General features: G+C 36.3%; 1 protein-coding gene across 1 annotated transcript in view; it reads right to left on the bottom strand.

The window, feature by feature from the left end:
* Positions 1–3426: 3426 nt before the first annotated feature.
* Positions 3427–13976, bottom strand: part of scarb2a (scavenger receptor class B, member 2a) — a 14118-nt gene continuing 3568 nt past the window's right edge. The window contains exons 2-11 of the mRNA XM_073840010.1: positions 13689–13883; positions 13123–13214; positions 11635–11754; positions 11378–11556; positions 9201–9319; positions 8803–8876; positions 8667–8718; positions 8429–8581; positions 6817–6864; positions 3427–6551 (exon numbers count right to left, since the gene is read on the bottom strand). Coding sequence (XP_073696111.1) covers positions 6420–6551; positions 6817–6864; positions 8429–8581; positions 8667–8718; positions 8803–8876; positions 9201–9319; positions 11378–11556; positions 11635–11754; positions 13123–13214; positions 13689–13883 — 1164 coding nt within the window. The 3' untranslated portion in view covers positions 3427–6419. The remainder of the gene's footprint in view (positions 6552–6816; positions 6865–8428; positions 8582–8666; positions 8719–8802; positions 8877–9200; positions 9320–11377; positions 11557–11634; positions 11755–13122; positions 13215–13688; positions 13884–13976) is intronic.

Raw genomic sequence — 13976 nt, 5'->3', positions numbered from 1 at the left:
TCTTCACACAGTGAGCACAACAGAAGTCTATGTGGGCTAAACTGAGGATCAATTATCATTGTTTTGACACAAAATGCATTCAATGACTACATCTCTCAAATTTCATGAACTCCTTTCTCACTCAGAAACAACAACTGCCAAAAATCTTTGTAAGTACAAGACATTTTGCACATGCTTACATACTGTTTTCAAAACTGTTAAACTTATGTTCAAAACATAACATAATGCAAAACTGAATAAGACAGCAAAATTCAACAGCAATATTTTATTGAAACATATTTCAAATCTAAAAATGCAAGTAGATTAGCATTACTAATATTGTATCTGTATCAGTGGATGGTGTGTATACAAATTCTTGTATTTTGGAATTAATTAGTGCAAAAAAATAAAAATGAATAAACAAAAAATATTGAGGAATTCTGCATCATGTCTGATTCATTCCAGTAACATATATTGCAGTTATAAACAATATATATTTCAATTATAAACAGAGATGTGTCCTTGTTTTACACAAGAAAACACTGTGTAATGCTGCATGTTGTTAGTGTTTTTTAGCTCATTGTTTTGTGGGTGACAAAGTGTGTTTGTCGGCTGTCAACCTTTGCTAGTGTTCTGGAAGAATGAGTTTATTTGAGACCTGAATAAAGTGTTTTGGTAGTTGTAGTGCATTTTGAATGTGAAATGAACTGCTTTGCCAAGCTGAAAGTCGGTTAGGAGAACTGTGTGAAGAGTTTTGCAAAAGTGACCTAAGTATTGAGAAATGTGTCCTAGTGTCTGTAAAAAACTGTAATAACTTGGCCATGATGTTCCACGTTAAAGAGGTCAACCAAAAATGAATTTTAATAATGATTTGTCATATTTTACTCACCATGACGCCATCTTAAACCTACGCCACGGACTGCTTTTTTATAACAGTTGTTATGGAAAAATCTGTGTAAATATTATTTATTTTTATTCATGTTTCCATGGAAAACGTGTGGAAACTGCTAAATCATTTAGAGAAGGACTTGGTAAAAGGGTGCAAAAAGTGAAAACTCTATATACTCTAGACGAGGATTAATTTTTTTATTGATTGATTGATTCATATTATAGATTTCAAATAAAAGCAGTTTTTTTAAATATTCTATTCATAAAAGAATCATAAACAAATTAATCACTGTTTCCACAAATATATTAAGAACCCCAACTATTTTAAACACTGATATTAAAAAAGTTTTTTGAGCAGCAAATTAGCATATCAGAATAATTTCTGAAGAAATATGTGACAGTGATGACTGGAGTAATGGCTGCTGAAAAAATACATAAGAGTATCCACTTTATTTTTCCTGTAAGAAAATGTTATGGGTCTGGTGTCTGGTCTCATCCATGTCCAGCTATTTTTAGCTGTACAAAACAGGTTGTTTTGCTGCTTGGTATTGCAAATTGGTGTGTCTTACCATATTATTTCAATGATCTTAACACACTGGTTTGTAGTGCAAACAGTTTTGCTTTTCTTCTTTCTTATTTTTGCTGTGAGAGTGGGTGCGGGCATTTGTAAATTTTATGGGTCTGGCTTCCGGTCTCATCTGTGTCCATCAGTGTTGCCAAGTCCTGCGGAATTGGGCTACTTTTACACTGTTGTTGCAGGTTGTTTTTCATTACCACAGGTTAAATCGATCCCAATAACGTGATATTTAGCCCCTGGACTGACAATTTTACCAGTGGAACCCACCAAAAACCATGTGTTTTACCCCTCAAAAACATGATATTTAGTAGTTATTGGGTGGGTTTTGTTGTAAAACCTGGCAACCCTGGAATGCAGCTATTTTAGCTTTACAAACAGCTCGTTTTGCTGATTGATATTGCAATTTGGTGTGTCTTACCATATAATTTTAATGTATTATCTTAATTATGAACACACTGTTTTGTAGTGCAAGCAGTTTTAGCGTTTACTGCACATTGTTATTTTTCTCTTTATTTCCATGTCCACCTTATTTTAGCGGTAAGAGTGTGTGCGGCCATTTTTTTTTATTTTATGGGTCTGACTTCAGTCTTCTCTGCATCCAGCGTGTTGCCAAGTCAGCAGTTTTTCCGCAGAATTGGGCTACTTACAGCAACACTGTTGCTGCAAGTTGTTTTTCACATCCACAGGTTAAAGTGATCCCAATAACACAATATTTAGCCCCTGGGAATGACTACTTTACCAGTGGAACCCACCAAAAACCATGTATTTTACCCCTCTGAATGTGATATTTACCAGGGGATGCCCTCCGAGGTAGTTGCGAGTAGCTATTGGGTGAGTTTTTTGTTGTGGAAACTTGGCAACCCTGGATAGCAGCTAGTTTTAGCTTTATAAACAGTTTGTTTTGCTGATTGATATTGCAATTTGGTGTTTTACCATATTATTTCAATGTATTATCTTAATTATGAACACACTGGTTTGTAGTGCAAACAGTTTAACAGTTTACTGCGCATTGTTGTTTATCTCGTTATACTTTAACACTGTTGCTGCAGGTTGTTTTTCATATCCCCTGGTTGAAGTGATCCAAATAACTTCATATTTATCCCCTGGAATGCCAATTTTACCAGTGGAACCCACCAAAAACCATGTATTTTACCCCCCTGAATGTGATATTTACCGGGGGACGCCCTCCGGGCTAGTTGTGAGTAACTATTGGGTGGGCTTTGTTGTGAAAACCTGGCAACCCTGGATTGCAGCTATTTTTAGCTTTACAAACAGCTTATTTTGCTGATTGATATTGCAATTTGGTGTGTCTTTCCATAATATTTCAACATATTATCTTTATTCATTATTCTTCTCATTTCCATATCCACCTTATTTTTGCTGTAAGAGCGGGTGCAGCCATTTGTAAATTTTATGGGTCTGGCTTCCAGTCTCATCTGCATTCAGCAGTGTTGCCAAGTCTGCGGTTATCCCATGAAATTGGGCTTCTTCAACATTGTTCCTGCAGGTTGTTTTTCATATCCGCGGGTTAAAGCAATCCCAATAACATGATATTTAGCCCCTGGAATGGCAATTTTACTGAGGGGACCCCCTCCGGGCTAGCTTTTAGTGGCTTTTGGGTGGGTTTTGTTGCAAAAATCTGGCAACCCTGGCATCCAGCTATTTTTAGGTTTACAAAACAGCTTGTTTTTCTGATTGATATTGCAATTTGGTGTGTCTTTCCATATTATTTTAATGTATTCTTAATTATGAACACACTGGTTTGTAGTGCAAACCATTTTACGGTTTACTACTATTCTTCTCATTTCCCTATAGTGGATTATGAACCAGAAGTGTCCTCCATAGGTGACTGTATTTTACTGTATTTGGATTACATAAATGCAGCATTGATGAGAAACTTATTCAGAAAATAATTTATATAGTGTCAAAAATGTGTATATTTATCAAGCGTCAGACAAGGAAGCAAAAACAAGACAAAAGAATTAGCAAGAATTTCAACGTTTTTTATTTTCTGCAAATAACACTAAAAATGTTTACAAAAGCATTGTAGAAAGATTTGTGCAGTGTAAATTATCAAAACTAAAAATGAATATTAATTGAAATGATTTTGCACCTAACATGACATAAGGATTGTCATTCTCAGCAGCAAAAAACGCAATGCATCTCAGGAGGACACGAAGTGTTCAGTGTTTTTAAAACCACCCTCAAAGATGTCGTGAGGAATTCACCAGCCCTGAAATGAAGGCAGAGAGGGGGGCAAAAAACAACTGCTACACTGCTTAAACATGTTGCTACTAAAGCAAGTGAAATAAACAAGGATGATATGGCACTAAAAGCTCATCCCTGAAGGAGGGCGTCATTCATCTAAGAAAAAAAAATGGGTTAGATTGCAATTGGAAATTTCCCTTGTACCCATCACGGCACTACGGCAATCTTCCAAAGTGGAACTCAAAGACACTCAGCCTTCCCTTTGTTATTCCAGTTGGACAAACAGTGTGTTGACAGCTTGGGAGAGTTGTATAACAGGAGATCATTACACACGATAGGCTCACACCCCACAGATACAACACAAGCCTTTCTCCATCAAATTTTACAGTTTTTACAACCACATACACCGTTCCTTCTCCAATTCAGGACAATATTCACTTGGTACTACTTCATAAATCTAAAGAAAAAACTAAAAATTAAGAAGAAAACAGAAATGTGCTGTTTTGACCCCACTTGTAATATTACAAAATAATAAAAAAAATACAGAAATGAACAAGACCAAAGAAAAGACCTTACAAATTCAGATAATGTACATACCATTGAACATATGAATACATAAATATTTGTCTGTCTGATTACAAAACCTTTTTACTTTGTTATAAAATTTGCTTTGTACATATCGTTGTATTGCTGTGTCAATACATAATACTGAGTTTCTTTGCAGTTCTCTGTGGCAACACTTTACATCTTCAGTTCTTTGCTGTATTAAACATCATAAACTCACATACTATGCTCTGGAAAATATTTTCTGACTGTTTCTTAATTGCCCTTGTAGACAATGAGGTTCTAATGCTCTTGTAAATGGGAAAAATCGATGGCACTGCAGCTATCTGAGTGGAAAGCAAACAAACCAGTTATCTACCAAACCAATGTAATCTTTGGTCAAGCTTATATGGGCAAAAGTCACCATAAGGAATCTGGAAACTCTATAGAAATGGCTCAGGTTCTCAAGTCGTCCAGCGGGGTCTTTAACAGACCATTTTTATATAAACGTATATACTAATCGCCAGTAAGAGCCACTGTAATGGACTGGTAGTTAATTCCACTAAAGCTTGAATTACTTTCCCTCAGTTTTCTGTTCACATACAGCTGCATAAGACACTGCAAGTACACAGTGTTTCCAGTTTAAACCCTTGCGCTAAATCTTCAAGATTAGATAAATCCATGGCACAGGCAAATTCGCAACAATGCGCACCGCAATCCACGAAAACCGCGGACGCAATAAGTAACAGATGGTTTACATCAAGTAACAACAAACGTCAATCATTCCAGCAAGTGTCACCAAAACGGGAATGATTTACAGATACATACGTCTTCAAAACAACCGAGTGCAACTGTACACACGGTTTATGGCAACTTCAGACAGACAACTGAAAAACATTTGGACAAACAGAAATGCATGCGACGACTCGTCTTTAGTGATACTTTGTCAAGTGTGCAGCTATCACATCCCGATTTTAAATATGGCCTCAATTCATTTTAAGCAATCGAGGACGGACAAAGCGAAATGGAAAAACTCAACAGACACAAGCAGTGATTCAAGTGCTAGAGTCTTTCGCCCACAGAGGGTTAACATAAACCGAACGTGCACAGAAAAAAAAGTGCAAACTTCACTGATAACCCCTCAGAAACGCTCTGATTTGACTGTGGGCTTGGTGGACTGTAGTTGTGCTCTCGATATTACTAAACAGACGTGAAAAGGAAGGGATGTAGTTCAACATTTCGACTAGTTCCACCGTAGGCCTGCCATTACCATGCAGCAGAATCACATTGTGTTCGTAAGTATTTGTAAGGCAGAAAAATTCAAGTCTCGCTTGTAAGTGTTCTACGTCTGTTGTTCGCTCGTTACGAAATGCTAGTAATACAATGCCTTAAAGGAGACTGCTGTCATCAATGAAATGTTTCTGGCATCAAAAAAAAAAAAAAAAAAATGAAATGGAGAGGACTGCTGAAGTCACTAGTTTCCATTTGTCGTCACACTGCATCGTGCAAAACGGTGGACGGTGACCCACCGGAGCAGTTCACCACAGTGTGACAAAACCATGCAAGCATTGACATGCCCGCAGAAATACGCACACATATAATTACACACACTCACTCACTCACTCACAAAGGTATGTACAATCACACACACATACGTTTTTTTGTTAGCATATTAGACCTTTTAGCTCTCTAATACTCTTAGAGGAGGTAAATCAATAGTTTATCTGCTCATTATCAAAGGGTTTGACGTATGAAGAGCTGTGTTAGTTCGAGGTCTGCCTGTGTAGACCTGTTTACAGTAGTGTGGGAAGAGATCTGAAACACTTTAAACGCACAGGTTGTGAACCCTTCACACTCTCTCATGCTGAAAAGGTTTATGACCCTTCAGGAACTATGGACTCTGTGAGCATGCAATGCATACGTGTTTTTAAAAGGCAAGAGAGTGTGTGTTCAGGCCTCTCAGGACTAGGCAACAGAAGCCTCTGGGAACCCAGAGACGGTTGTTCGAAACTGAAGTGGGTTTACATGTGTTTTGATTGAAGATATGGCAGTTTGAAAGGCCATGCTCAAGGAAACGAAACAAGTCACGTAAGTGAGAGTCAAGGAAGCGGCTCTCGGCAAACGGTGGTGAGCGTGCGGGGGACTTGCCCGCGAAGAAGAATCGCACAGTGAAAACTAACATAGAAAAAGGGTGAGGAGGATAGATGTCCACCAGTCATCTTCATCAACACTTTTGCGCCTCTACTGGAGACATGGCGATGTAAGATCCGTTCCTTAAAGGCTGATTGGTGCGGTTCTCCGGCGAGTCCTCTACTTGGTTGCTCACTTGGGTGTAAGCCGTTTCGTCCTTCGCCGTCTGTACAGAACATGCAGGACCGTTAGCGTGTGCATTGTTAAAGCCGTGTAGATGTCAATGTGAAATCATGGATTAAACGCTGCATTACCATCAACATGCAGGAAAAGCAATGAACATGATTTGCAGATATTCCAAAACAACAAAGTATTCATATAAAAACGTTTAACTTAAACGGTCACTCGTAATGCTTAAAAATGACTAAGTACAATAATTCAAGCACAAAATGAAAGCAAAATGTGTGCGTAAGGAAAAAATGAAGACTTACAGCAAAAGAATGAAAAGCTTCAGTAAAATCAATACGTTTTACTTCATTCTGAATTGGAACAAAAAAAAGGGGGGGAAAAATGTTACTGGAAATGAAAACATAACAGCATTATGCATCTTAGGCAGATTTCAAGTGATAAAAGTAATTCTATAAAATAACTTTTAAACAGTATGTAAATGTGCAAAACAAATGCTTTCCTCATTGAACTATAACATAGGGCCCTATGAAATCCGTTTTACTTTTGCACAAATTCAGTGTCTAATTAATTGAAATCATGAAACGCACATGATTTAGTTGGAATTTATTAAAAGTTTAATAAAAATTACGGTTCTGTGAATTTTTTTCTCAAATTCTGTGTTTGCTATTCATTTTCTGTCTTCCATTTTAATGGTTTCATAACATTTTAATAATCAAAGCATCTCTTAATAACTGATTTTTATAAAAACCTTTCTTTTTTTTCAGAAATACTGCATTGTGTATTTGGATTTTGGCAAAAAACTTACATCTGGTAAATAATTCTTTAAAAGTAATGTTTTGATAATAATTACATTAAGTCACATTTCTGTCACAGTTTCCTCAAGTTAAACCAAACTTTTATTTTGACAGGTTGACGTATAGACCTTTAGGTTTCTTTTGGTATATGATATGACGATAGTTTTGGGCTTTTCTCACAAGAAATGCGTTTTACTTTTTTCCTAAATTCCGTTTTATTTTTTTCAAAATTGCATTTTTTTCCTTTTTAATTTTCTGGATTCTGTTTTATTTTGTTCTAATTTTTCTAGACTGTTTTAATGTTTAAATAAAATTGTATTAAATCACAAAGCAAACTTAGCAAATTTTACAGAAATTTATTAATTTAAAGTTAAAGTTTTTTTTTAAAAAATTAAATTGACCAAATTCTGTGTTTTCCATTCATTTTCTGTATTCCATTTTAATGGTATTATAAAATTTTTATAAAATAAATGCATAACTAATTTTTATTTATTTATTTATTTTTTTTTTTTACAAAAACCTTATTTATTTCAGAAATACTGTGTTGTTTATTTACATTTTTTTAGTAAGTAAATTCTGGTAAATATTCGTTAAAAATAATATTTATGTTTTAATTTAGAAGTACTGGCCTTCTTTTGATTTATTCATCCAAAATTCCATTACATTCTGCGGTTTTACAGTAAATTCCATTTTTGTGACTGGATTCTGTTATTCGGTTTGCGTTTTCCGCATTGCAGAAATCATAGGGCCCTACAATAGTTGACCAACCCAACTGATAATTACTGTATATTGCAAAGAAAAACTATAATAAAAGCACATTTCATAAAGTAATACATGCACAAGAGCACATGCATTCTCTCATGCAGGTGCATGCATGAGTATAAAAGCTAGGGTTAGTGTTGTCAAGGTGAGTGACACATTTAATTGACTTTTAAGTCTAGGGTGTGTACGGTTTCATGGGATTTTAAATGCTTTTCCATACTGGCATTTCTAGGGAATATTAACTGTTACTCCATTAATATTTTGTTGCATGGAAAGGTACCGTTGACCTACAAATGACATTTCTACTTTAAACTAGGCAATACAGAAACTTATAAGCTCATAATTTTTTTTTTTTTACCTTTCTCTGACGGTTCCTGCAGACGAGGAAGATGAGGACTACAAGTAAAATGACGCCCAGTCCTACAATGATGACTGGGAAGTTGGACACCACTGTTACAATCAGCAAAAGCGTCCTCATCTGGGCTGCAGAGTCATCGTCGATAGTTGCCGTCTGAAAATTCAGCAGAAAATGAACTAACTTTTTCAACAGAAATAAACTAAACTCTGAAGGAAGCAAGAATGACATGACAACTCACCTCGTTGACATACATAATGGGGAAAATTGTCTCATTCAGGAATTTTGTTTTGCTGAAAAGAAAAAAAATGGAAATCTCATTAGCTTTTTTCCACTTCAGAACATTCTTTGATGGTTTGTGAGGCGATTTTACTTACGGGAAACCAGAGACTCTCTTCAGTATGACATTGAGCTGAGCTCTCTTACAGGCACGAATGGGAACCCCTGTGGTCTGCAGAAAAAAAGCAAAAGGACAATTTACTATTAAAAGCCAAGCAATGTTCACCACATTGCACACAGTTTTTGCTCGGTTCCACCTCGAAACAACAACAAGATGAGCCCAAGAACGAGTACATTTTCCATCACGATGCGCTTCAGAAACAATCGCTGGGATTCTAGGTAAAGTTATGTAGGTGTTGTTTCACATTCACTTGTGGTTGAGTGAATCACCTTATTTTTTCCTGTCAAGGTCAGGACGGGTGTGTACTACGACATACAGATTATAAACTACAAGGTCAGTGCTGTAAAACAGCAAAATCAAATCTGCATTGCTTACCGGGTTGATGTCGAGGTATGTTTCGTGTTCTTCCTCATTTGGGTTCATTCCATCAATGGCATTGATGTATTTCTCTTCAGCTTGGTAGAAATGAGGGAAAGACACAACAATGGGTGCACCTGTACAGTGAAGGGGGAATAGAAACAGGCATTAGTTGCTGTTCCTTTATTCAGATTAATAGTTGAGCACACATCTAGGAAATCGCAACGGTGAATATGCAATAACAACAACTTCTTTATCAGCTACTGCATTTATGACTGTTCATAGACAATAAAAAGGATTAAAATCATGTCAAGGATAGTTTTCTGTTTGTCCATCAAACCAGGCCACCACAAAGGAAAAAAGAATAAATGTGTCATCAAATTTTACTATAACATACTTTCATCCCAGCTAGAAATTCATACGCTTGAAAATGATGATTTTTAATTACAGTTTATTTTAATATACTTTAAAAAATGTAATTTATTCTTTGCTCCACTTTTTAGCGTCACGTGATCCTTCAGAAAACATTCTTACATGATGTTTTGGTTCTCAATGTTGAAAACAGCTGTGCTGCTTGATCTTTTTGTGGAAACTGTGATTCATTTTGTTCCATGATTTTTTGATGAATAGAAAGTTCAAAAGAATAACACTTGCGACCCTGGACCACAAAACCAGTCTAAAGTAGCACGGGTATATTTGTAGCAATAGCCAAAAAAAAAAAAAAAACATTGTATGGGTCAAAATTTTTATTTTATGCCAAAAGTCATGAGGATATTAAGAGATAAAGATATTTTCTACCGTAAATATATCAAAACTTAATTTTTTGATTAGTAATATGCATTGCTAAGAACTTTAAAGGCGTTTTTCTCTATATTTTAATTTTTTTAAACTCAGATTCCAGATTTTCAAATAGTTGTATCTCTGCAAATATTGTCCTATCCTAAAAAAAATATATCAATGCAAAGCTTATTTATTCAGCTTTCAGATGATCTATAAAGCTCAATTAAAAAAAAAAAAAAGCCCTTATGACTGGTTTTGTGGTCCAGGGTCGCATTTAAAGAATAGAAATCTTTTGTAACACTGCAAAAGTCTTCACTTCTCATTTTTGATCAATTTAATGTGTAAATGAATAAAAGTGCTCGCTGAATAAAAGTATTAATATCTACAAAAAGAAATCTCACTGACGTCAAACCTTTGAACGGTAAATATTTCTCCAAATGCAAATACTTATGTTTGTAAGTCATAACGACATGTAAATGATCACCAAATGCAAAGAAAGCAAATACGCATCAGTGGCCTCAGTGGAGTAGGTGATAGTTCAGAATGCAACCGTGCAGTTTTTAGCTTTTACTTCTTTGGTTTCCAGACATTTTCCATTTACTGAATTAATGCCCCCGAGGCATTTTCTGGGGCTTTTTGGTTTTTTATGCACACTAACTGAAAATGAAACTTCCTCTTTTGGTGACACGTATTCAATGACAAGACGGCAAGTACCTGAACACCCACCACGACCACAAAATACTACTACTAGGTGTTAAGACTGTTGTTAGCTAAGAACAATATGTACCATATCGCTGATTTATATCCCATATCCCATGCCTTAATAACACTCCAAATATAACCATTAATGAACGGCCATGAACCCTTCTAGGAATGATGACTAATCAAAGCACGTGCAAATTTCAACAGCTGCTTCCTATCATCAGCACTCACATGATAAATACAAGAGTTTACATTCGTTCAATAATAATATTAGCCTACTAGTTTATGGCGGAAACAATAGAGGCAGAGATAGAGTAATCGTTTGAAGGACACCTACAGCGAATCAAGTGCTTGAGTCATAAAACTGCACTAAAAGTTATTCATTAAGCACTGAACCCTGATTTCCCTATCATAGTCCAAGAGTGTGCAAACAAAAGCAGACCGATTTAACTTGAACTTAGGTTACGAGGTTACCTATTAGTAATGGGAAACCCTGAAATTCAATACTATTTACACACGCTTGGTTTGCTTTGGTTAAATGTCAGTCTGGACTAGCTATTCAGGGCACCAAGGGTACCTTGGTACGTTTAACAAATGACCATTTTTAAAAAGCTACCCTACTGCAATTGAAGGAAACATCCCACATCTTTCCCAACAATCACAATGAAGCCTTGAAGCTAAGGTGGTGCGGTGCGAAACCAGAACCGGCTTACCTTCCCGACAGACGCTGACTTTGAGGACTCCTTTTCCTAGACAATCCCCAGCAGGCACGCAGAAGCCAGCATTACTGGGGTTCTCATCTGGGGGAGCCAGTACATCTGAAGGAGGGGCGAAGCGGAAGGCAGGGATGCCCTTCACCTCTGTGTCAGCCACGTAACCCAAATGAATGGATCTGTACGTAATAAAGAATGTTAGCAACCATGTACAAGTAAGCAAGTATCTTGCAAAAATGTTAAAACGTGTTGCTTACCGGCACAGATCTGCAGCAAAGATGTAGAGGAGCTCTTTCCTGGACAGGAAGGTGTGGAAGACACTGCCATCGGTACCATTGATCATGTTGCTCTGGTTCGACGACCACCAGTTCATCTGACTGTGAATGAGAAAATGAATAGATGTGATTATTGTTTGTGTCACAGGTTCAGGTTCTAATGGAAAGGAAGGTTTATTATGGATTTTCTCCATAGTTCTAATCCAAAAATGTATACTACATATCAAAAGTGTGGAATAATTAAATTTTTTATGTTTTTGAAACAAGGTTTTGAATTTGATTCTTACAGTAAAAACTATTACTAGTAATATTATTAGAATTTAAAGAGATAGTTCACCCAAAAATGAAAATTCTGTCATTAATTACTCACCCTCATGTCGTTCCAAACCCGTAATTCATCTTCAGAACACAAATTAAGATATTTTATGATGAAATGTGAGAGCTTTTTGACCCTGGATAGACAGCAACGCAACTGACATGTTTAAGGCCCAGAAATTTAGTAAGAACGTCATTCAAATAGTCCATGTGACATCAGTGATTTGTTATGACAGGAAAAGATACAGATTGGCCAAGATACAACTATTTGAAAATCTAGAATCTGAGGGTGCAAAACAAATCAAAATATTGATAAAAATTGCCTTTAAAGTTGTCCAAATTAAGTTCTTAGCAATGTACACTATTAATCAAAGTAGGTTTTGATATATTTATGGAAGAAAATGTACAAAATATCTTTATGGAACATGATTTCTTGCTACAAATATACCCATGCTACTTATGATGTTTTGTGGTCTAGGGTCACATTTTAACAGTCCTTACTCCCTTTCTGGGCCTTGAATGTGTCAGTTGCATTGCTGTCTATGCAGGGTCAGAAAGCTCTTGGATTTTATCAAAAATATCTTAATTTGTGCTCCAAAGATGAATGAAGTTCTTACAAGTTTGGAACGACATGAGGGTGTGTAATTAATGACAGAATTTTCATTTTTGAGAGAAATATTCCTTAAAGATAACCGTTTTAAAAAGAAATTAATACTTTTATTCAACAAGGACAATTGATTTAAAAAATGACAGTAAAAACATTTATAATGGTACAAGAGATTTCCGTTTAAAATAAATACTGTTATTTTGAATTTTCTATTCATCAAAGAATCCAAAAGCAAAAAAATCCAGCAAAAAAGTAATTATTCCAAACTTCTGACCCATAGTGTACATGCAGGGTACTCTGCATCTGCAAAGCGATTTAAAGCTGTATTTGGGATATAGGTCAATTTAAATCAGGATATGGGGTAACTGAGAAGCACAGGGGCACTTTTCTTGGACTGTATACTTTGATATTGACTTTTCTAGCATCTATTGCAGGCATGCTGTGTGCTTAACCCAATTTCCTAAGGTAAGTGGGCAGACGCCAAGTGAGTGTGCAAGAACTCTGACTATGTCACTAAGGCAATGCAGATTACGCAAGCATTGGGGTACCTGATGCCATTCCACGTGTCAATCTTGCCATAGTCCATGTAGTTCTTCTCTCCAGTGTGGAAGACAAATTCACCCTCGTGGGTTCCATTTTTCTGTAGTAGGTACATAAATTGAATATATTTAATATAATGCTACAACCATTAGCAGAAAATAATCATATAAGTCACATAAAGGTAAAGATGACTAGAAAGTCATTGAAAAGTAGGTTGCTTGGCGGCCATGATATGAATGCAGAGTGAAAGACTAAATATTTTATTGATGTAAACCGCTTACTCGTTGATTCAAGGCACTGACATTATACCTACACTCGCACAAACTGCAGATATTTAATATCTGCCCTAAATCTAATACATATATAATCCCTACAGAAAGTTTAAAACCCATTAGAGTAAACCAGGCCACTGTGTCAAGCCTGACGCAGTGGTCAACATCTGCAGTCTATGACGGACAAAATCACGATAACGTCATTTGCTGATCCTGTTCTGATCGTATATGCGCTTTAGAGGTTTGCGTTGGTTGCACTAATACACTGAAGCACCGAATATGATGAAACTGCAGATTCTCACATTGTACATAAGGCCGAAATTCTCATCTACTTCAGGTCTCATGGCGTGGATCTTGGACAGCAGCGGGTCTTTGAAACCCCACAGGACCTCATGGACTGTGCGATTCATAAACACCTCGATGCCCATGGATCCCATCCACATCGACACAGCGGTCCTCAGAAAGAAGGAGTAGGAGTTTAACTCGTTCATCACGGCCTGAAACGAGAGGGAAAGTATTCAGAGCAAATTCTTTGCATTTGGATCAAAGATAATCGGATTAACAAATGCTATGGGCAGACTAAATTTAAA

This window comes from Garra rufa, chromosome 5 (genome assembly GCF_049309525.1).
Source record: "Garra rufa chromosome 5, GarRuf1.0, whole genome shotgun sequence".
In the NCBI taxonomy this organism is placed as follows: Eukaryota; Metazoa; Chordata; class Actinopteri; order Cypriniformes; family Cyprinidae; genus Garra; species Garra rufa.
This window is presented reverse-complemented; position numbering and strand designations above follow the sequence as displayed.